General features: G+C 39.8%; 1 protein-coding gene across 10 annotated transcripts in view; it reads right to left on the bottom strand.

Annotated features, from left to right (window-relative positions):
• Nucleotides 1-24,245, bottom strand: part of PARD3 (par-3 family cell polarity regulator) — a 452,341-nt gene that overhangs the window by 96,529 nt on the left and 331,567 nt on the right. For all 10 annotated transcript variants that reach the window (XM_036401877.1, XM_036401985.1, XM_036401886.2 and 7 more), the window contains one exon: nucleotides 9,831-10,085. In XM_036401877.1, coding sequence (XP_036257770.1) covers nucleotides 9,831-10,085 — 255 coding nt within the window. The remainder of the gene's footprint in view (nucleotides 1-9,830; nucleotides 10,086-24,245) is intronic.

Below are 24,245 nucleotides of genomic sequence, written 5' to 3'. Positions count from 1 at the left end.
TGTGCTGAGCAACCAGCCCTTCTTGTTCTAACAAGGCACCCAAATGGAAAGATACTTTCCAGATACTTCTCTGCAGGGAAATCTTCCAAGAAGAAGCAGGTTATGAAGCCCAACTTAAAATAGTAACAGAAGTGCATTTGGGGACTAGAAATTACCAGAGTATGATAATGTAGACAAAACTTAGATGAAGAGCCCTACTAAAGTGAAAGGAGCAATTTCTTTTAATTGTACATCCTTTCATAAAATGCCTTTGCATAAATTCCCATAATTGCTCTTCTCCATGATCCCCCAAAGATTTAGACAAAAAGAAACATTACTTACAGCACTGTTTTAATACCAAGTTAGTTCTAGATGAACTACAAAGGCCTAATGTAGTAACTGCATAATCTTAATAACTCTACCAACTCTTTAAAATTCCCTCTATCATGTCCCTAATATTTTTGCCTCACTTGCCATATATAAAACCATACAAGTCCTACATTTTCAATGTCTGTTTGAGAACTTTTATCAGATGTAGAGACTGAAAAGTACACTAATAAAAGCAAATGCATGGAAACTTGTTTCCACAGAAAAAAAGGCTCTGTCTTAAGTACAGTTTCAAAAAAAGTTGGATCAATTAGCAATCTGTGAATGTTAGAAACATCTTAACAATGTCTCAAAGATGAAAGAGCATATCACGAGCATATCATAGAACGAGGAAAGGGGAAAAAATTAAATTATGTCTGCAGTCCTAATGAATCAAAGCCCAGAAGGTGGTCTCCGAATCAGCAGGTTCTGATGAAATATTAAGAAAAATTATTATTGATGAAAAATGAATAAGCTCTTTTTGATTTTAGCAACCTTTAAATCACACTTTGCTAATTAAAATAGCTTCAGCACAAGCCTCAATTTCTTGATGGGCATTTAGAAATCCTAAAAACGGGTGGGTTGACATTTTAGCCAATATGCATAAAGTTTATCTTAAGCTGGCAGACACAGCACAGTTTAAGATGATGTACAAAATAATACACAGTTAAACCTTCTTTTTCTCCTTTTTTCTTTCTTTTTTTTCACACTATATCTACTAATGCAATTACAAAGTAACAACAGGCAACTTCTGCTTGTTTTCTCTGCAGCATAGTAACAGATACTACCACTGTTAATGAGCCATGAACTATGTCTTGGGAAATAAAGACCCATGCTAATATTTTCTGTCTTCTTTGTTTGCCAGGTCACAGCTCTTCCCATCCCAAAGATAAGTGGAAATGAAAAGTCTGAGGGACATTAGTTCTCACATCCCTTGAAGTCTAATTGTTTTTTTTAAATGTTCGGAGTAGAAATTATGTGTTCTCTTTCCATCCCAGTTTGTACTGTGTTTCCTTTTAAATGGAAACCTAGGAATGAGGGGAAGGCTGTATTAAACTATGAATTGTTGCCCACAGAAGACATTTCATTACAGAAAGCAATGCAGCTCAGGCATGCCATGCATTGTTACAAAACTACACACAAATTAAAATGAAGCAAAATCTGCTCCTCTGCTTTTTCTTTCATAAATTAAGTCTTATATGTTATATCACTGTCTAAACTCTGAGTACATGAAATTACCTATCCATTACAAATATGTCATCTATTTACCATAATAACATTTGATATATCCATCATGTAAGAAAGAGTGCTATGAATACATCAAATTGAAAAGCTATTTAAATGCTACTAGTATTTTAAAGAATGAAAAAAAAATCATGGCAAGTAAGTCTGATTTTAGAAATAAGTCTGATGTTTTTCAGAAATACCTAATCATATAAAATAAGTCATGCAAGAAACCTTTCAATGTTTCACATCACAGTGTTTGAGCCTTAAGGAACAAGATTTCAAACACCTTATAAACCAATTCTTTAACAATATATCATGAAGTACAAGGCTGCAGGAATATACACTGTTTTCTGAGTGATGAGTAGAAAAGCACTGTTTTTCAGCTTTCTAACCAAGAACAAACTGAAATGAGATCTTTCAGGAATTTCTCAGTTTCCAGGGCTGCCAGTGTGGTATGTTTCATTCAATGAGTTTACAATATGTTAAAAGGAATTAACCACTTCCCCTTGCCATATGAAGTGATGCTATTTTCCTTCCTGAAGTTCACTGCAGAGGATTCCTCCCCACAATTAGACTCCACCACTTCCTCCAGTGACAAAGTACTTAGACCATAAGCAGGATGATTTGTGGGTCACATAAACAAACAAGGCTGGCCATAAGGATAAACAGTGTAGTTAAATATAGTTTGTCTCATCTGTGAAGGAGGTATCATTCACAAAAATAGCAAAGAAGGAAAACCCTTTCAAATCCTCCAACATTAGAAGAACATTTTACTGTTCATCCATTAAACTACATTAAAGAGCTAACTTCAAATTGCATATTTAATTTAAGAAAGTAAAAATCCAAGATTCTGTGAAAATACAGGATTCTCTACAAGCTCTTCCTTTGCACCCCTCTCCCATAGCCAGAAAAATCTAAAATGAAAAATCCCTAGCTCTTCAAATGCTTGGAAAGGAGAAGCCTGAATCCTTCACCAAAGAGGAACAGATGGGTTGACTGGAGGGACATAAAAGACAAAAAGATCATAAATTTGTATTCTATTTAGAAAGGGCCACATTCAATAGCAACAACAAATTAAACTGATTAAATTATGGTGTTCAAGTGAGGCACAACATCAGTTTGCAATCCAAATTTTGGTTAGTAGGACTTGCAAAGAACAGATTTTAGCAGTTTACATCGGTAGGATCAAACCACTTGATTTAATGAATGGAAAGCCTTTGCTTTTTCAGCTTTGAGTACTCAAATATTTCCCATAATTTTCTCAGGATGAAGAAGTTCAAGTTGCATTGATGGCATTAGTGGGAAAAAAAGATGTGCACGTTATGCACACAGCTGGGTTTCTGGACTGCAATCTCAAGCCATACAATAACCATTTGATGCCCGAGACATGGCCTTTTCCAGCTTTTGCATCATGGTTTTTCATACTGGGATATATAATTATAGTTTTCCTTTTTCTTCTTTTTAAAAAAAAATAAGTATTAACTTCTACCATCTGAATAACAAAGTAAATGCTTTTCTCTTTTTTAATCCAAGCAACAAAACACTCAACTGATCTATATCTGTGTGAAAATTGTACTAATATACCAGCAAAAAATACTACGCATAATTCAGTTACAACATATCTAAATTACCAATATATTGTGTTGAAGTGACAGGTTTTGACCCCCCTTTTATAAACAGTCTCTCAACTGCACTTAAAGGAATTGAAAATCCCCCAGCTATGCAGATACTCCCAGCTTCCAGCCCAGGAGCCCATCCGCCGTCTCCCAGAGCAGGGGCACCAAGGGCACGTTTGGGTGGGCCCCTCTTCACCTCCTGGTCCTGTAACCCAGGGAGGGAAGTTCACCTCTCTTATCTCTCTGTGCATTTGCCCACTGCAACCATTTGTAGAGGTACTAACCCCAGCTGCTTTTGTGAAAACAAACAAATAGCTGTCACACTTCAGATTGCATGGCAAGCTGGCCGGAGCAGAGGGGAAGAGAAACCACTGGGGTTTCAGTGAGGCTGTGGTAAATGGAGAGAGATGTGGTTCTCACAACAGTATCAGTGCCTGGGATCTATTCAGAGAGAGACCAGGACTTCCAAGTAATTAAAATAGGAGACCTGAATAGAGTTCACTGTAAGTCGGCCATTTATTCCACCAAAGTGGTAACCCAAACAGGGGAGTGCAGTTGCATACTTTCACAATAGGGAGCCCACATAAATCCTCATGAATTTATATTAAAACTTGTCTTATATTCTATCAAGATGGAAGAACAAAAGAAAACAACCAACCTAAGATAATAAAATGCCAATGCTAATAGTGTCTATTGGGTTCTAAATACACAGGTCTATGAGAGACCAAGCTAATTTTTAGGCAGTCCTGGGGGCAAGGATTACTGGCTTATAGGATGAAGGGTAGAGAAACAAAAAACCCCAATGTGTTAGCGCTAAAGTGAAATTAAACCCCATGAAGAGTCTCACAGAGGCTCTAACTAATCCTTCTCTGGGTTATAACAGACAGAGGAAGAAAAATACCACAATGACTTCCAAGTATTTTTTTCAGTTTTACATGTTAGAGGACTGCAAACAGTTCATTAACCCACTGCTCTCCAGCAGGTTGCCGTGGAGAGTCTGATTATTCCATAATGGCATATGTGCCACTTCCTAGGCCAGGAAAGTCTTTCCAGAAGTCAGATTCTCACAGGAATGAAGCTTTGTAATGCCACAAAAGAGAGACACTGACTTGAAGGTAAGGATTTAAAACCTGTGACTGTTAATTTCTGAAACATTACCAATTACTTATGGTGTTTGCAAAACTAGAAGATCTCTGCAACTTATTCTCAATATTCTCAACACATTCACCTGCATGAATGGTTCCTTCCCCTGTAGCATGGTATCTGCAGGGCTCTGATGGCAGAGGGTGATGAACAGGGAAGAACAAGGGATCCAGGAGATGGAAAAACACTCCCTGATCAGCAAAGAGAAGTAAACAGAGGTAGGAGGGAAGAGCTTACTCAAAATCTTATTCAATATAGGTTGTTAGCCCTCTGCACAGCTCTGAAGGTTTTAAATGTCACTGGATAGATGGTTTTCAGTGTCATGGCCTTTCTCTTCATGAAAGTGCTCTTCAAGTCAACTTCCAGAACCATCAAAAAATCTCTTCTTCTGAGAAACACCCTAGCATTTACAGGATGCATCACCCTAAGTAATAACTCCAATCTCTATCTCTGGTGGGCCTAGCAGTGAGCTCCAATTCCTAGGCATAAATGATCCCACAGACTTAAGAACACTCCTGTGACTGACACTACTAATAAAGAAGTTTAATATAGCTGCGCAAGAGCCAGCTTTTTTAACAAATATTTATCCAAGCACAGCAATATAGTATTTCATAGCTTTCATGACCCATTCTGCTATTGCTAAGAGTTATTTTATATACACTAGAAAGACAGGGTCTGCTTATTTCACTTTTTACATATTCTTTTATTATATCAGAGTGTTTTTATGCAGTTTCCAGGTTTCATTACTCTCATGCCAATTTACGCACAAAGATATTACTGAGGGAATCAAAGTTAACAACTTAATAAAATGTTCTCCCATTCTTTTTGGAAAAGCAGCAAGGAAAGTATGTGACCCGACCTGAAAAAAACAATCTTGCCTCTTTGCACTGAGCAGATGACAGTTAAAGGAAGTGGGGTTATTTTCAGTTCCCAGATATTCCTTTGACATAACTTGATTCCACTTCTGATAGAAAATAAAGCAGCTCATAAAGGTCTCCCTTCTGAAATGAAGGTTTTTTCTTTTAATGGCAAAATGCGTGCAAAAAGCATATGATTATGGTATTTATGTTTCCATTAAAATGTCCTCAGCAAGCTGGAGGAGTCTAACCTACTATTTTCAAGCTATTTAGATTTACAGCAGCACAGTGCCTATTTTATTTCAGGACAATGCACTCTTGGTGGGAAATGATTAAAGAGTGACAGCCATTAGGAGTTGTCTTTCTGCATCGTGCTCAGCTATGGATGTCAGGTGATTGCCATAAAGCCCCACTGTATGGCATCCTTGTCATCTACATGAAAAGCAGTATTGATCAGTCATTCAGCTTCTCTTCTGTGTAATGCAAAACATACTAGAGACATTTTTCAGCTAAGCTGAAAGCCTTATTCTCAAGAACTATGTTCTTGAGACACCTCTTTCCCAAATGGTAAAATAAACATAGATTATACATTCCACCTCTGCTTCACTCCATCAATGCCTAACATAGAAGTGAAAAACTTCTTAGCAGCCTGTCTCTATTCGCTGTCAGTGCACTGGATGGAGCTGATGTCACAAGGGCAGCCCGTGTATATGGAGTTAGGCTGATCATCAATCTCTCCCAACATATTTATGTATCTGTTTATTTATTTATTGCTAGAGCTTCCTTTCTTCTGAGCAATAAACTCCTCTGTTAAGAAAGACAATCTGCTTTGATTGTCTAGGATAAAGAGCAGAAAATAACTTTTTTAGTGTTATATCCGTAACTGATACAATCACTGAAAAACCAAACCAACCAACCAAGAAACACTTTCCCGTCTAAACCCCACCAAATATCCATAAATGATTGAACTCTGATGCAATACAAATCTGCATTAAAGTAGTTCTAAACCAGTTTCAAATCCTGTAAGAATATATTTGAGTAGCATTTACTATTTACAGGCTGGGTTTTTTTAATAGCCATTGTCAGTAAAATTGGTAAGTCATTGTCACTTACACACATCTAGCTCTGCTTGTCTCCAGTGAGTGAGTTAAAATCTTTTTCTCCTTTGCTGTATTTTGACATTATATGATCTACTTTCTATTTAGAGAAATTGGCAGACAAAGTTTAGGGAATCACCGTGTGCTTCTTAGTGTTTTGTACTATCTGTCTACACTGATGAGCAGTTGACATACTTGTCCTCCACTTTGCTATTCACTATTTGCCATGATACAGTTAAACTTACAATGGTTGGTGGCATGTGTTGATGAAAGTAATAGAGAAGTTGGGGGAATATTAAAGGAAAACAAACCCTGACAAGGCCTCACACACAGCCACAGTAATTCTCTTTCAAGTTACAAAAAAAATTGTCATAAGTATTCAGCAATGGTATGCAAACTATTACAGGGGCATTTTGTTATAGACTCCTCGTAACAGACTTTTAAATAACCTTTTGGACATACTTAAATGTCAAATTTTGTTTGGCACTAAGCATCAAACTTCAATAGAAATAACATTTCCCATGTAAACAATGCTGCTTTTAATATGAACGTGCTAAAGATTTGAGACAGCCTGGCCATGACCAGCTCCTGGCAGTTCAGCAAAGGGTAACAACTGAGTGATTTCCCTTTCCATCCACAAAGGCTGGAAGCAACTGTCTCTACTTGGGTAACCTCTGAATCATCCAGAAGAAAGGAAAGGATGGGAGGGAGAAGAAGTAAAACACACTGAAAATAACACTCACCACGGGTGAACACTCATGTACACAATATTTTAAGGATGCAGAACTGCAACCAACTATTTGTCATCAAATTTCTTGTAGCTTTCTGAGAATGAATCAGACTGCAGAGAAGAGAGATGGAGAAGAGCCTTGAGCAGAGGCATTTGGATGCTTGATGTCAAAAGGGGCATCAAAGGCAATGCCAAGTGAAAGAGCAAAGTCTCACTGCTGGAAAGGGATAGCAAGAAAGAGATTGCAATGCACAAGGGGTGAGGAAATGGGTATTCTACAGACAAGGAGACAAAAGAATTAAAAGCACCTCAGGTCCACATGGTGATAACTGATTCTTAGAAAAATGCTCAGATGATGCTTTCTTAGTATATCTAAGATAAAGCTGTAAAAGACAGAGCAGCCTTTGGGCAGGTATCTCAGCCATAATCCAGGCTCTCACACTGAACATTACAAAGGTCAAGCTCCCAGACACCCCTCTCACACCTTAAGGACAACTGAAAGCTGCTCCCTCACAGATTTTAAAGGTGGTCTTTAAAATCCTTCCAATCCAAACCATTTGTTACATGATTCTGTGACACACACTCTCAACACTAGGCCCAAAGTGCAGACCCAGCTTCTGGGAGAGGTAACTGTGAGCCTGAGACTGTGCACATCACTGCAACACTCCCAGAAGGTCCCCTGGAACCAGGGGGATTCATCAGCTCCACAGCTTGATTGTTGATACAGATGTGAGAGGAGAGAGGAAAGAAAACCCTAATACACCAGACCTTCATGCCTCAAACCCCTGAACAGGCATTTCAGAGTACACTTATAGCAAATAATAGTATTTTTACATCTGAATTAAATATTTCTTTCTGGGTGTTTCTTGTCAAATGTTGTCCCCCTTTATCACAGCACTAGGGTTGGTTTTTCATGCCCCATTTCTGGTACCCTACTTGCATTTTATCCCTTTGCTCAGGCCCATTGTGTGTGCTGGGTCTTTCCTTTTGTCACAGCATGATCCAGCAGTGAGAGACAGGACCCTCTGTGCTCCAGGAGCAGCCTGAATGTACAAAACTACTGCACTGCTCTTTAGTCCTACCTACCTGATTAACATCAGATTCCCCTGGTACTCCATTATCTTCCACTTTACTCACTCTCTCCTGGCTCTTTTATCAGCCACCACACAGAGTTAACTGGGTCACACAGGTCTCCTATTTTGCTGTGCCAGGTTTGTATCAAAGAACTTTTTTTTTGTTGATGTGACATTGATGCCATTCAACTCCAGCATGAAACACTGCCTTTGGTCTAACAAAAACAGCCATGAGAGTCACCACGTGGCAGACATATCCAACCAAGCTATCTTGATTTCCAAAGGCACAAAAGTGCTGAAATGTCAGGCACCTGGGCATACCAGTGCCAGCCAATATAAGGCTGAGGAATACAAAATTCCAAGGACACAGATGCTGTCATCTTTTAACATTATTTTGCTTCATTCACTGAAATAACATACATATACCTCAATATATAAATTATTTACTATGAAAAGTAGACCTTTTACACAATGAAAGAGAACAATATGATTGAGAAAATAAAAATTGGCTGTGCAACCAATTTTTAGTAAAAATGAACACATTCCACAATGCAGCTGAGATTTTCTTATTTGTCATATTAGAGGATATATATTTATCAATATTATGTAAAAAAATTTCCAAAATAGATCAAGTGGAGGGTCAAGTACAATGCTCTCAGTCCTCAAAGAGTTTTAGATATTTAGCTGAAATATAAATTACTCCATTACCACCTAGAACAGAATATGCAAGGTGAATGCCACTGGTCATGTAGAAGCTACACAGATCTCAAACACTGCACCAAAGACATTGCTTTGCTGATTTTACTGAAAATTCAATATTTTTCTGCTGGAAACAATGAGGTAGAAAACAAAATGAATGGCTTGACTATGAACCAAATAAGTAACTTCCAAATGAGTGAACAATACATCCTGCACTAGGATTTTAGTGCTAATTTTTGTAATGCTGAGAAAATGCAGAACTACAAGTTTACAATAGTAAGCCAAGAAAACAGGTGTATTTTCACTGTTAAAGCATTAAAAAACCCCTGTGAATTCTGCCTCTCACTATTTTTATTTTATGTTAGTTTACATTCCTCTTTTAGCTTCAGGTTTTCAAATGAACTCACAACTCCATTAACAGAAACCAGAATTTTGCCCCAGTTTCAGTATAAAAACAAGCAAGACAGTTCAGATAATGTAACTGCAGGAAGAGTACAAATCATAAGCTACAACCCAACAAGTAACTCAAGAGTGAAGTTTAGAATTTGTTCTCTTGGTCTATACTTAATCAAAAATCTCAGCCTGTTAGACTGAAGTTCAGGACTACAGCAGGACTAGAATCCCCGTAAGCTTTAATCCATTTTTGCTATAACAACAGTAACCTTTTAGAGATTTTGTAATAGCTGTAAATAGATTAGAAATGTTGTATTCCACAAACATATCTGCTAGAGCTTTGACAAATAAACCTGATTACATAAAAAATTTGAATTTAATTCTAACGATACCCAACAGTGATTCCAAGATTCCAAACCATCTGAAGAAAGAGAAGAAATGTAGTTGCTCTGCAGAGAACAACTTTCCTGTTCCACTCTGTAACAGGTTTATTTGAGTGAGTTCAACACTGTGCTACATAAAAGCTTTAAAAAGCCATTAACAACAATGCAGCTCTGCCTTTCCAACTGACGTGGACAACCACCTCCCATGACCACAGCAACACAAGGGCGGGTTTTGAGAGGGTGCATTGATTGATGTGTGGCGCTTACCTGTCCACAGGTGAAGACTTTGAGTTCCGTGGTTTCTTCACCTGGGCGTACAAGGCTTCCACAGTCTGCCCCTCCCTGGGGCTCTGTGGCCGGGCGCTCAGCGTCACTGTGCCGCTGTTTGGGGAGTCGTAGGCAGCGATGCCGGCGTACATCGGATCCGCGTCGCAGCCGAACGCCCGGTTAAAGTCCTGGATCTCCGCGTAGTCACGCTCCCGAGCCTGCCTCTCTCGAAATTCTCGAGTTTTCGCTTGGATTCTGAAAAATTAAGAGAAGGCTGAAACCGATGGGTGTCCCCCCTGAGGCATTTGAAAGCAGCAGTCAGCAGACACTTTAGGTAGCCTATCTCAGTGGAAACCAGTGAAGGTTTACAGTTTCCATTTGCCATGAGGTCTCAAGTTTACCTTGGACATTAAAGCCTAGATTTGAACAATGCTAACAATCAACAATGGTCTTTAAGGAGTACATCTGATTATCCACTGTTTTTTGTTTCATTATTAGCTAAATAATGACTAGCCATAGCTGCTGCTAAACAGAGTTAATCTATTGTTTCATGCTTCCTAGGATGCCTGTGCTATTACCTGGCCTGACATCATTCATATTGTATTGTACTTCATCAAAACTTACCAGATTTAATGGTTCTAATGCATGTACTTAGAGAGGAATTTTAATGCATTTTCTTAGCTTAATACTACAAAGATTTTTTTTCCAGAATTTAAAAACTGTGTAGGGATAGGATACATGGATATATTTATGTTTGCATGCATGCAGTAAGCAGCAGAAGCAGATTCTTGTATGATTCCTTTGAGATGTGCATGCTTTTTAAAAAATATAAACAGAATCTGGCATCTCTCAAAAGCAGGCTGTATCTTCTCAGAAATGCCTTGTGTTAAAGTTACAAATGAAAGGTGATGCTGGACAGGGTTTATATCTATGTGCACTAATTTAGCTGTATGATAAAAAGTGACAGATAGAACAGATGACATTTAGGAATCTGACAAGCACAAATCGAGCAGAGGTCATACTTTCAAAAGCACATAAAGCTATTACAAAAATTTGATCTGGGCTTCGAAGTCTCTTTGGTATTTTATGAAATTTGATGTATTGCACACACATATATGCACAGCCAGCTGACCACGCCCCCCTTTACACTGTCGCCCCAGAGCAGTTTAATGCTCTGTCATCATCACAATATGAAGCTGTCTCCTCCCTTCCATTAATAAAATGTGCTCCTTTTTCATCTGATACAGCCATGGCTACAGAGTGACAGCATCCATCCGTGCAGACTACAGCTCTGTGCATCTCTGCTGTGTGCCATTTCCAAGGGCATCTTGTTTGCCAACTTTCTACAAGAACAGCCCATTCAAAGCGTCTGTCTCTTTTGAAAGCAAGCCTCGACTCTTCTGAAAATAGAAAAGCCCTAAAGTTAGGTAACTTTGACATTCTTGGGAATTTTAAAATGGCCCCCTCAAGATTAGATTTGCAAAAACAAAAGAGGATACACAAAGGGTGGGATTCAGACTGCAGACAAAGAGATGAAATCCCAGTGCTCACACTAGGTGAGCTCAGAGCAGCCACGTGTGCAGGTTCCCCTTATGGTGGCCAGGAGCTGTTTGCAGCAGACTCCAGTCAGGAACTATCCATGTGTCAGAGAAAGAAAGAAGTCACTCTAGAGACACTCTTGATGCTGCTGCTTAGGTCTTCCTTGGGAGCTTGGATACCCAGCCTTGTTTGAGCTGCTCAAATATAAGCAGCTCTGGCCACCTGACATCCCCAGGTAATCCTAATGGACTTGCAGCTGCTGGGCAAGGACTCCCCCAGGTCATGCTGAAGTCCCAAAGACTGTGACAGCCCAAATGACACAAGTCATCTGTGTTCAAGCATGTGAATCCAGCCCTGAGCTGGTATGTGAAGATCAGAAATGGCTCTTTGTCAGACGAATCCCAAGGAAACTATTCCTTTACAAAGATCACCATAAAAAGTAAGGGAATACAGGGATGGATACACAGACATGTTTTCCCCCACAAATTCTGAAAGTATTGATCATAGATAGTGATTTGGGATACAACTGATTAACTGAATTACCTTCAACAAACAGAGCTACCTACATTGGTGGCTCAATGATCCATTTACATGCCCCATGTTCAGTCACAGTGAAAAGAAAAAAAAAATTAAAAGTTCATTTTAAAGTAACATAACTTTTTCATTTTGCAAATATTAAATTATTTTCTTTATTAGTTGCTTTTTATTTTAATAGGGAAAAATGGAAGTGAAAACTATAACACTAGTCAGCTGAGAGAATTTTCCTCTACAGTTCCAGCAACATCAGACTGGAATTGATTTTTGTTTAATTTACAGTGGAGAGGGACTCAAATTTAAATGCAAAACTCATTTCAAACTTAAACAGGGTTTCTGCAGGTCTATTTTAAAATAAAAGCATATATTTTACCTTCCCCAATACCCCAAAACTGTTATTTCAGAAGTGTTACAGCCTTAATCACTTGGAAGGTATCTATGTAGGGGAAATGCAGGTCTGAAAACCACCTGTGCATGTTGATTCCTCTCACTGTAGTTTACCTCCCAATTTGTAGTCCAGTACTATTTACGCTGTGAAGAAATGTATTTATCTACTTATATTTGTCCTCTGAATGGGAGAAGCAAAGGCAATCAGAAATTTCTTAGACATTGGTAGCTTTAATTTTCCTTTAAATGGATAATTTATCATCACATTTGGGAACACTGACACAAATTTGAAGGAAAAAAATCCATGCATTTTAGATAACCAAAATTTCAGTGCATGAAATCAGACAGTGTAACAATAATGTGGCATAGAGTAATTCAATCAGAAGAAAACATTGTTACCTGAAGTGCTTACAAAACAGAATTACCTGGTGGTTACAGGTGATACCTGCCATTGTTACACAAACTACTGTGGGAGAGGGCAGTGACCTTCTGTGCCTTTTGACCATGAAGATCACATCACTCCCCACAGGTGCAGACATGAGTTCCCTGCTTCATGTGAAAAACCTTTTCTCCTGCATCTGCTTATTGGCTTTAATAGTTTGGATGCTGAGCCATTTGCAGCCAGAGCATTCATGTTTTCCCATGCATGGCTCCATGAGGGATACTTATTCCCATTCAAGTGGGAAAGAACTGATTGCTGAAGTATTATGGAAGTAATTATGGCCACATCTACCAGGAAAATTTTTAGAGTATTTTCTACAATTGCTAATAAAATGTATTAATACACATACATAGTATTAAAAATTAGAGTCTAGACACATTCATCTTCCTGTTAATTATAAACAAAGTACCCAGTAACTGTTTGCAATAACATTTAACAAAAGATAACACTAAAATTAAAGGTATAAAGTGTCTGACTATACTGAAACCCAAAATGTTCTGATTTTTTTCTCTTAATTATTCTTTTGTGCTTTACATTTAAGCCAGTGTGAAAATGCTAGCACTTTCACATGACAAAAGTATAGGTATTTCAGTTGCTCAACATATTTTTGAATATTGTTTAAAATATGTTTGGGTTTGCCTTTTCAAGGACATACCACATTTAAACATTATGTCTTTCAGCTTGAAGGAACCAAATGACTAGGGAAAAATATGCAGGCATACTCTTGAAAAGAGTAAGAGCTCTCAGCTGAATACTGCACTATCCCTTTTGAATTAGAATAGCTTTTAACTCTGAATATATTTTTTTATAAGGACTTGAACTTAATGTGATGCTGTATTTTATGCTGGCCCCTCTGTGTGCTCATGTGTGTATATGCTTGATGCGCCCTAAATCATTTGTTAGCACATAGCATATCAAGTATGGATGTGGGAAATGCCAGTGCAGACTGTTGTGGGGAAGATTAAAATGGTTATGTAAACACACTGTGCAGCACAGATGAGAGCCTAGAACTTGCTCTGTGCTTCAGCCCTAATCAGCAACGCCCCCACTAATGAAATCCAGTATCTGGAGAAGTGTTTGACCACAGTGCTTTGGTTTCATAATGTGAATAAGTGTATTAAGCTGTCTTCACTGAATTGTATTCCTTCATGACATGGCACAATAAAAATGCCTATGTCTGAGATTTCAGATCAGCTAATTTTGAGGATTTATGACCGTCCTAAGGATTTTGTGGTGGTTTGATAACAATAATAATAATGCTAATGCTTAATGTTCACATAACTCGTTTCACCGTCAAAGAGTTTTTGCAGAAACTGCTAATCAATTTTTCAGTATTTAAACTGAACTTTTAAAAATACAAAAGCTACCCCAAGAAGTTTCTAAACCCTTCCTGCTGAAGTGTTAACACTGAAAATGTCAACAACACACTGTCATACTTTTGAGACTCAAATTATAATGTTCAGTATAAACTATCCTCATGCATTTGTGTGCCATTCAATTCAAAAGCTAATGATAACTGCCTCAAATGACAATATTGTTAGCTGCAGAACTTCCTATAATTGTTAGAAGAGCTTTTCATTGCAAGCTAATCCAGTAATGATAGACATACCCATTGTACAGCAATTCCTATGCACATGAAATGGTGGTCCCAAAAAGAAGGCAAAAGCTTTTGCATGGCTGTCCCCAGGAAACAGTAGCTACCTTGTTCCCTTCTTATAAACTGTGAGTGATATTCAGCTTTCAGATGAAGGCATCTACCATTTTAGACACCTAATTTTAGGTATCAAGGTATGTTTTGAACTCCCAGGAGAGCTGGTCAAGATTCAGTCACATCAGGCAGCTGCTGCATGGTCCAGCACACAGTTCAGCTGAACATCTGTAACATGGACATTTTAAGGTGAAGCCAAACTCTTCTCCAGGCTCTACCAACCATGTTGAGTACCCCTTCCTTGACCATAAAGGGCATTTAGCCATGTAACTCATATGTGGGTACTAAGTAATCTTATTGATTTGGGGTTCAATTCCACCCTGGGCTAAATGTTTACTGCCGTTCTCTGAACTATACTTTAACTTTTTTCAGCAACAGAAAAGTCAAATCCATGGAGCTGGATGAGCTGTTGCTGGTAAAAGTGAATAAGCAAAGCTGTCAAAAGAAATCAGCCTTATTTCATCTAAAGTTGGGAGTAAAATATAAGTATATCCCAAATCCCCCGGGACCTTCAGTCTCCTTTGTTTGGATTTTTTCATATTAGTGATTTAGGTCCTTGCAAAAAAATCACTACTTATCTTAATTGATGAACACAGCATGGGAAGAATATTCATGGCTAGTACATTACATTTGCCACTGCAATGGCAGCAATGTCCTCCCCTAAGAGCAGAAAAAGGTTGGCTGCTGTTTCTGGTGTGCAATTGCTTGGTCAATTCAATTAATCCTCCTGCTGCTGCCAGGATTCAGCTATTGCCCAAGTGATAATCCACACCCTCGTCTTTTCCACCGAGACTCACTCATTTACAAAATCAGTATTGAACGCTTGCAGTCCCACATATGTGAGATGGCTGACAATGTTTATTAAGGATGGAAACAGCATTGTGTAAGGACAGAAGCTTAATGACAAGCCATTCACGGCTGCCAGTTCTCAGTTCTTCTACCATCAGACTGGCATGCACTGGGATGATGGATTGGAAACAGAGAAAAACAACAACACGTTTAGAAAGCCAGGCAGCTTGTTCAAGTTAGTCCAGCGGGATGAACACATTCAGCCCAATTTTTGCCAGATATTGTTTCTAATAAAGAGGTCAGAAAGTGCATTGGCCAGCAGCCAGATCTTGTCAAATCTGTCCCCTCCTTCTTTGCTAGTGAAAAATACCTTGCAGGCACAGCACACCACGTCTCACTGTTCCTCCCCCAACCTTCTCTACTGCCTTCAGGGCTTTAATGGCCCTTTTTCTAATTTTTGGCAATCAAGTCAATATGGGAGTTTGTCCTCTCCTCTATTTTTCTTTGACCTTTGTCTGGAGCCAAGCAGAATTTTTCTGACAACTAGCCTTCTAATGAGGGTACCTTGATTATAGGCATTACTGTGATTTCACTCTGAACCAGCATATGACACTTAGCTTTTCTTGCCATGATTAGAGCTACTCAGTTATCACAGTTATAACCACCCTCAGCAGAGCCATCTGCTTCCCTGGGAAAATCATTCCAAAGGATCACTGTGCACAATTGATAATCCCGGCCACCAACAGCCACAGCTTCTAAATAAGAAAGACACCTCCTCTTCTTCATTTCCCCCCATTTCATTCAAAACTTAAATGCATTTTTTAAAAAGTCGGAAAATACTGCTATGTAAATATAATTTTTTAATTGAAAGGCTAGAGACCCAACTTTCTCAAGTCATTAAAAAAAATTAGGAGTTCTGCCTTATCTGCTATAGATATACATGTGTGACCAGTTGACTGAAATATGACCATCCTCTGACCTCAGACACATGAGGAAACACATGCAAAATGTAGTCAGTTTGCACAAGCATACAGGGACAAAATCAGAAAGGCCAAAGCATAATGTGAAATAAAAGTAGCAGGGAGCTTTAAAGATGACAATAAATCATTGAGTAATTGCATTAGCAGTAAAAGGAAGAGCAAAGAAAAGGTTGCTCCCCTGCATGGCAGTGAGGGAAGGATATTGACAGATGATGCTGAGGAGACCTGAGGCTTAATGGTTTTTCCCTTTGCATCTGTCTTCACTGAAATGGTTGACTGCAAGCAGATGACCAGCATAATTGACTACCACCAATAACAAAAATATCTTCAATATACCAGCAAAAAAAGTAGCTAGAAACTGGTTAAGGTAGTTGAAGTTCATCTGACACACACAACAGTCTGAGGCAGCCTCAGGCTTTTTCAGCAACTAGGAGAACTTGTTGAGGACAGCTAAAATACTAAAAAAATAGGAAAAGTCAAACATACCTCAGAGAAGGAGGAGAATTAAAGACTCATGAGTTTAACTTCAATCCCTCCTTAAGTAAACTACTGGTAAGCACAGAGGAGATAATGGGACAAGCAGTAGCCACCATAGAGTTATCAAGAACAGATGTGGTTAAAGTCAGTCAGATTTCCCTTCTAAAACATGGGAAATGGCCTTATGAACAGAGCAGAAACAGTCCCAGGCTAAGAAAAACAGCTATGGGATGGATACAATAGGTTGAACAAGGCTGCTCCTACAGAGTATCTAGAGAATAGATTCACAGTCACCAGAATGGACAGATTAAGATATTTTCTATGTGGATCACTCTGAATTTACTCAGGGTTTTTCATTATTAATTAGAACACTATTGAATCTGCAGAAAACCCAAATGAAGGAACTTTGGAGGAAAGGATTAAGATTTCAAATGTTCTTGAAATACAGAGTAGGTTACAAAAATAGAATTAACTTAAATAACAGCAACTAGAAGGTAATTAACATAGTTCAAATAAATAAACAATCAATTAAAGGTAGAGAAAAAAACCTGTGAGTTGCTTTTTCAAGAATGGATCTGGAAATTCTACTGGGTAACATATATGAGTCAGCAACATCAAGCTGTTTGGGGAAGAAAAAGACAGAGTGGGGACATAACAGCCATCTGCAAACACCAGAGGAAAAGAATAATGTGTTAGGTATTTAACTGAAGCAAGAATAATTGAGATACTGTGAGCAGGGCAACTTCCAAAAAAAAGGCAGTGGAAAAGACTGCCATAGGAAGCTGCAGAGTTTATTGTAAACTAAGGAAAAGAAAAAAGAAAAACCAAAAAAAACACCAGGATGAAAGAAACATCTTGCAGGAATGGCACACCCTGCAGATACTACCTTGAAAGAGTGATATGGTCTCTCTTAAAGATCTGTAATTCTGCACCTACACAGAAATTTTACATACATGTATTTCCTACGCATTGGTTCTACAACAGCTGAGAAATATAACAAGAACTACATTTTTTTTCATTTAAAAGGCTGCCCATCATCTCTAAATTAAAGAAATGTATCTACATAATCAGACAGTCTTAATTTTCTTTCTCCTTCAACAATCACAGCCTATCTGCCAATTAGAATATGTGATAGTACTTACTGTCTCTCTGAAGATCCCCCCTCCTCAAATCAGAAGAGATGCATGAGAATTTCAAAAACGTTTAATGAGCTACAACCCAGGAGGGCTGCAGTTAAAAAAGAAAAAAAGGTGAAGGATAAAGGTGATAAGGTGATTACTTTAAGTGCCCTAATATATTAAGGAGAGAACATTATGCTCATTTTCATAAGGAGTTATATTAAAGAAGGCTATTAAAGAAGGCAGCAAAATACAAATGAAGACGTAAAGAAATGAAAAAATGCAGGAGAGAAAGTAAATATTATGCATATGAGCAGGTGAAGTGCAAACACCAATTTGAAATCAAGTGACATTGATGAAACTAAAGGAGACATTAAAATTATTTCCTCTAACCTTGTGGAATCTCATATATTTCACCCCCATCCTTCCTTATCACCTGACCTTCTTGATTCACCCTTTGTCTTTACAAAGTGACGACACATCCATGTCAGCAGGTTTGTCAGTATCTCAAACCTGCTTTCTTGGATGTTGCAGTAAACAAGTGAAGATCCTTGCTTACTTTGGGTTAAAAAAATCTGCAAATTATCTTACTTACACTTCAATGGAGCTTTCAGCCTACTTTACAGTTAACAGTCTGCCACATTTTAGGGTGGAGAGTTAGCCTGCTGTGCTTTTTTTAAAGAATACGTATGTTTCAACCAAAGGAGATTGTTGCAGGTACACAGCAGCATACGTCCTCCTATCTCCAGAACAAACACTACCTTGACTGAAATTTTCTGTCCTTATTTTCATGTCTGATCCAAGGATCAGTGACCCCAGAAGTGAAGGATCACACAAATGAGCAAATGAGACTGGTACCCTGCTGGGTACCATGCTGCATCAAAGAACATCATTGCTGTCTGAAAGTAAAATGGAAATTAGTTTGTCTTTTGCGTAACAAAATTGGCCAGAAAGGCTGATATTTACACCTATGACAACAGGTCCTTCATCATTAGATTATCTTAGCTCTAATCTCCTATTTAGCTCTTCTGCTGGACTGAAGTAGAAAGGAAGAGATGATGATATTCAACTATTGCTGAAACACGACATTGCTGAAACACAGGCTCCTGCTTTCCTCCCTCCTCACTTTAAGGGCTCTGCTTTCCTTCATGCAGACTTGCTTGGACCATTTCTTCCTGTACATTTTTTTCCCCCCGATGGGAGAATAATTCCAGAGAGCAGCACTGGTGGGTAACATCTGAATTCTGCAGCTAGATGTGTAAGGAGCAGCTGTTCCCATGTGTCCAAGAAGCAAATGGCATAGGCAAACCACATTTCAAATGTATCATACCATGAATCAAATCAGTCATTCCCAGACACTGCAGGCAGCAACTGGAGGTTGAGCTACAATGCTCTTATCAGTCAGTTGAGCTGAGCCTATCCACCAGCCATGCTCCTCTAGCTGAATTCTAGCAACAGAAGTGGGCACAAAATTCACCTATTTCAGGTCCATTGTTCTGTGTTTCTAGAGTACTATGTATAAAATAGCCAAATCTGGAAGATGGAAAATGAAACAGTATGAAGGGACAAAAAAAGCAATGAAAAACCTCACAACAAAGCAAGGATTATGTGAATCTCATACACTGAAGATGAAAGAAAAGGTAAGGAAAAATAAAAAACAAAGCAATAAAGAATATAGCTTATAAGTCAATATCTTAGCTCAGGACCCTCAAATTCACACCTACAACACCTCTGAGTATTCACTTCTAAAACCTCACTGGGTCACAGTAAGGACAGAACAAATCTCTAGCGTGGCCAGAAACAGAGCCAGCTGTCCCATAACTCCTGAAGGGTTTCTTCTAGTAACAGGTTACAAAATAAAGTTTGCAGCTGTGCTGTGGAGAGAGGATGGATCTGCCTGTTACAGATGCATCATTAGGTGTCTTTCTGGCTGGTCCAATACTTGCTGCTACATTTAAGAATTATAAAAAGGAGTAGGATTAGTGCCTTGTTTTACTGTCAGAGTCCTGTTGTGTAGTGTGGAAAACCTGACAGGTTTTGAGTTCTGTTCAATTCAGACAGAATAAATTCAGTGAGTTTGTAACTCTGATATAGCTATTTTAATTCTCAAGTAAGTCTTTGCCACAGTAACTCTGCCACTAAAGGAGAATTCATATGACATCAGAGGACATGCTCTTCCTTAGCCTGAAGTTCCTGGCATTCTAAAGTGAAACATTTTAGTGCTCTTACTTTGAACTAGTATGTCTAAGAGAGTACTGAATTTATATGATCCACAAGACACCTTAAACTAATTTATGACACAGAATATTATAAAGACCACTTAAATTATGTTTTTTTCAATATATTGCAATGGACTTAGCTGGGACTTGGCTAGACCTTGCCCAGTGCAATGTGTTGAATCACTATAGAAAAATAATAGAGAAAATATGCTTTTAGCATGATGTCTTAAAATCTCTGTAATTACAATATGTAGCTAGAGAATATGTTTTGTTTGAAAAACTACTCCAAAAAAACTATTGAAAAACTCTTATTCTATAAAGGCTTCAATTTACATAGCTCCCAAAGTCAGTAGTTTTATGAAGTGGAACTGGCCTGAAATGTTTTTCCAAAGCTCAAATTCACATGCTTCACTTCTGTGTTCCCTTCCAAAAATTATTGCCATTGATTTTTTTTTCATATCCTGCACCCTTATCCATTATGTAAAAAACCACTGCCAAAAACAATGCTACAAATCTCCATGAAACTGAGACAAGCAGACCCCATCACAAAATAAGTGAGAATGAGGAACATTACGCTCTGATTTTCTGATCACTGAGGAATTTTTCCTCTCCTCTGTTACAGGCTGGAAAGAAGGTGAAAGTTTTAACAGGAAACTTCACTAATTACTTATATTCTGAATGTTTGCAGTAATAATGGTTTTAGAGGTGACAGTTTTTCTGAAAGCTGTTAAGTGGCATCAAAATACAGCAGCAGCGAAAGTAAAGCTGAATCTTTGAGTTATTTCAAAAACACAGATAACTCTTAGACATTGTAAGAAACAAAAATCCTTTCCTTATCACAGTATGTTGTCTTTTTTCCTTAAAGAAAGATGAAACTGCTCGATGAAAATATTTTGCTTAAGGGGGAAAAAGTTCGGGTTTTCCAATAAAAATATTATGGTCTCTCTGGGAAATCTGGAAAGACACCAAGAGTGTCCTGCTGTTCAGCCCCCTACTCCATCTGATACTTTAACAGTTCCAGATGGCCTTTACTACAGGATGACCTTCCCTCTATTCTTTTATTATGACCTTTGGGTCACAAATTATCTATAGGATGCTGCTGTCATTCTGTAAGACACTGCTGTACTCTTTCATCTAAAGAATAAAGATGCTTAACATTAAAACTCATCTTTGTTAGGCTGACCTTCCAATGATGATCAAACCAGACAGTTATTCCAATCAATGTCATTGCTGCAGAAAATATGTTTCATTTTTTGAAACACTGACATTAAGAAACTAAGGCACGGTTTTAAATCAAATCACTTTTGCAATTCTACTTGGCTAGAGAGCATAGCCTGTTATACTCATCTAAAATATCAAAAATATTGCTGCAACAGTTTTGATGAGTTACATTGATTAGAAGGATGTGGTGGGTTTGTTTTTTGTAAATTATTGATGTGGTTTTCATCCCAATGTCATTGATAGGAGGTAATAAAACTCAATGTAGGTTTTATTAATTATTTGTCTTTCTCTATCATCACTAACAGAACACATTGAACTTACACAGGAAAGAATAATAAATAGTCCCAATGTACTAAATAAAGTAATAAGGTTAATTTCTTTCCTGCTGTCAGTAAATTCATGTTAGCAGTCTCTCGTCAGCTTGACATCAATTAATGATTTTAATTCCAGACTCTTGTCACAGTACTCACCACCCTTTCGTCTAATTAAAATGGATGATGCATGATGAAGGGAAAACACAAGACTTCTGTTCTTGTTGTAACATTTCTATTCATTAGTATACTTTTACAACAAAGGCCTTGTGGCTTTAATGGTACTAGAGAAGGATGAAGAGAAGTTTATTACATGTTAGAGATAAAGACCCATATACCCTTAGGAAAATATAATACAGGAAGCATTTTATGGAATAACCAAATCCTTTGGGGAAAAAAAAAATCAGTCTTATTTTAACTATTAATGAACAGGCAGAATGTTTCCCTCTAAATTTAGGACAAATAACGCGTGAACGACACCCACTCTACTCGCAGCCTTGTTTACATCCGCACAAAAAAGTGCTGTCAGCCTATTGACTGAGCTCCAAAAGTAACAGCAAATCTGCCAGCGCAGGGCACACGCCTGTCCCTCCTCCCCGGGCAGCGCCCCCGCGGCTCCGCGCTGCTCCCTCCCCGCCGTGCAGAGCCAGCACCGCCTCCTCCGCGGCCGCCCAGAGCATCCCCGGCTGCTCAGAGCATCCCTGGCCGCTCAGAGCATCCCCGGCTGCTCAGAGCATCCCCGGCCGTCCAGAGCATCCCCGGCTGCTCAGAGCATCCCTGACCGCCCAGAGCATCGCGGGCCGCCCAGAGCATCCCTGGCTGTTCAGAGCATCCCTGGCCGCTCAGAGCATCCCCGGCCGCCCAGAGTATCCCCGGCCGCCCAGAGCATCCCTGGCTGTTCAGAGCACCCCTGGCCGCTCAGAGCATCCCTGACCGCCCAGAGCATCCCCGGCTGCTCAGAGCATCCCTGGCTGCTCAGAGCATCCCCGGCCGCCCAGAGCACCCCCGGCTGTCCAAAGCCATCCCCGGCCGCCCAGAGCACCCCCGGCTGTCCAAAGCCATCCCCGGCCGCCCAGAGCACCCCCGGCTGTCCAAAGCCATCCCCGGCCGCCCAGAGCATCCCCGGCTGTCCAAAGCCATCCCCGGCCGCCCAGAGCACCCCCGGCTGTCCAAAGCCATCCCCGGCCGCCCAGAGCATCCCCGGCTGTCCAAAGCCATCCCCGGCCGCCCAGAGCATCCCCGGCTGTCCAAAGCCATCCCCGGCCGCCCAGAGCCATCCCCGCGGCTCAGCACGGCTGTCCCCAGCTGACACCGGCGCCGGGCGGGGCCGCAGGAGCGATCCCGGCGGGGCCGAGCCGGGCCGGGCCGGGCCGGGCCGGCAGCGCCGAGCTCGCAGCTCCCCCTCCCGGCCCCGGCGCTCCCCAGGCACCTCCGGGCCGGGAACTGGCGGCACTTGGGGCACAGCGACGGCAGAATCGTGTACATGTAGCTGCCTTTGTAAGCCAGAGAAACAAAAGGTCATGTTTTCCGGATCAGAAAGGGGGGAAACCAGCACAGCAGGAGGGTTCTGGTGCAGACGGGAGCTATTCCCATGCACGCACCCAGCGCGGCATCGCTCTGCTGTGTTAGCTGTGCTCCAGCACAGCACAGCACAGCACAGCACAGGCTGCGATTGTGCAACTGCTGCGACAGAGCAGAGCGAGCCCCCGGCCACACAGGCCCCCATCTGACCGCTCTATCGCCCTGCCAGCGTCTCCGAAGCCTCTGCCATAGCACTTCCACCAGCACAACACTTTAATTCTCTCCCAAAAGGTTTCTCCTTATCTCCTCAAGACTGATCCTCCCAAAATAGGTGTTTAAGCGCTTGATTTTGCATCCGTTTCAGTGGAAGTTGAGGAAGAATACAATACTAAGATTAAAACACTTTTATGGTAACACAGAGATTTACGAACATTACTAAAGCTCTTAAATCAGTGTATTAACCAAACAGAGAAAATATCCTCTAGACTTTGCTTCCAAGAGGAGAAGTGCCTCTAGAGGCGGATTACAGCATAAGCACTGTTTGCCCATAGATGGATCACGAACTCTGAATCATGAGATTACATGAGAATTGCAACTTTCATCTTTTAAGCATTATCCTGCAGTGAAGCATGCTGGACTCAGATGAATTTCTTAAAAACTTCACAAAGAGGTGCACTTAGCTCATTCTTCTGTTATCTACTACTCAGGTACAAAGAGTAAAGTTGTTCAGGTCAGGGAGAACTTTCTTTGCTAAAGGAACTCAGTCCAAGGCTGAAGATCACCGGCACATACGGCCTTGCCATGTATGCCAAGAACTGCACATGCCTGTGCTAAAGAAGGGAAGACCACAGGCAAAGGTTTTGTATTTGCTGACAATATATTTTGTAATGAACACAAAGTTGAAATGAAAAGAAAAAGAATTAAAAAAAAAAGAAGCTCAAAACATCAAAAAACAAAATTGAAGGAAAAATGCAAGGGTATGGAAGAGGGAGAAATAAAGATATTGGCACCTGCTGTTTGGAGCTATGTCTCTCTCCAGCAAAGACCGCCAATAACAACCAGAAGACAAAAGCAGTAGGGATTTTGAGCAATTCTGTCTTTTTATCTCCTAAGAAAGACTACACTAAAGGGCCTTGAAGAATTCAGAAAACATTTCAGGGCAATCAGGT

The sequence above is a fragment of the Molothrus ater genome, chromosome 1 (assembly GCF_012460135.2).
Source record: "Molothrus ater isolate BHLD 08-10-18 breed brown headed cowbird chromosome 1, BPBGC_Mater_1.1, whole genome shotgun sequence".
NCBI classification, from domain to species: domain Eukaryota; kingdom Metazoa; phylum Chordata; class Aves; order Passeriformes; family Icteridae; genus Molothrus; species Molothrus ater.
Note: the sequence above shows the minus strand (reverse complement) of the source record. Positions and strands in the feature narration are given on the sequence as shown.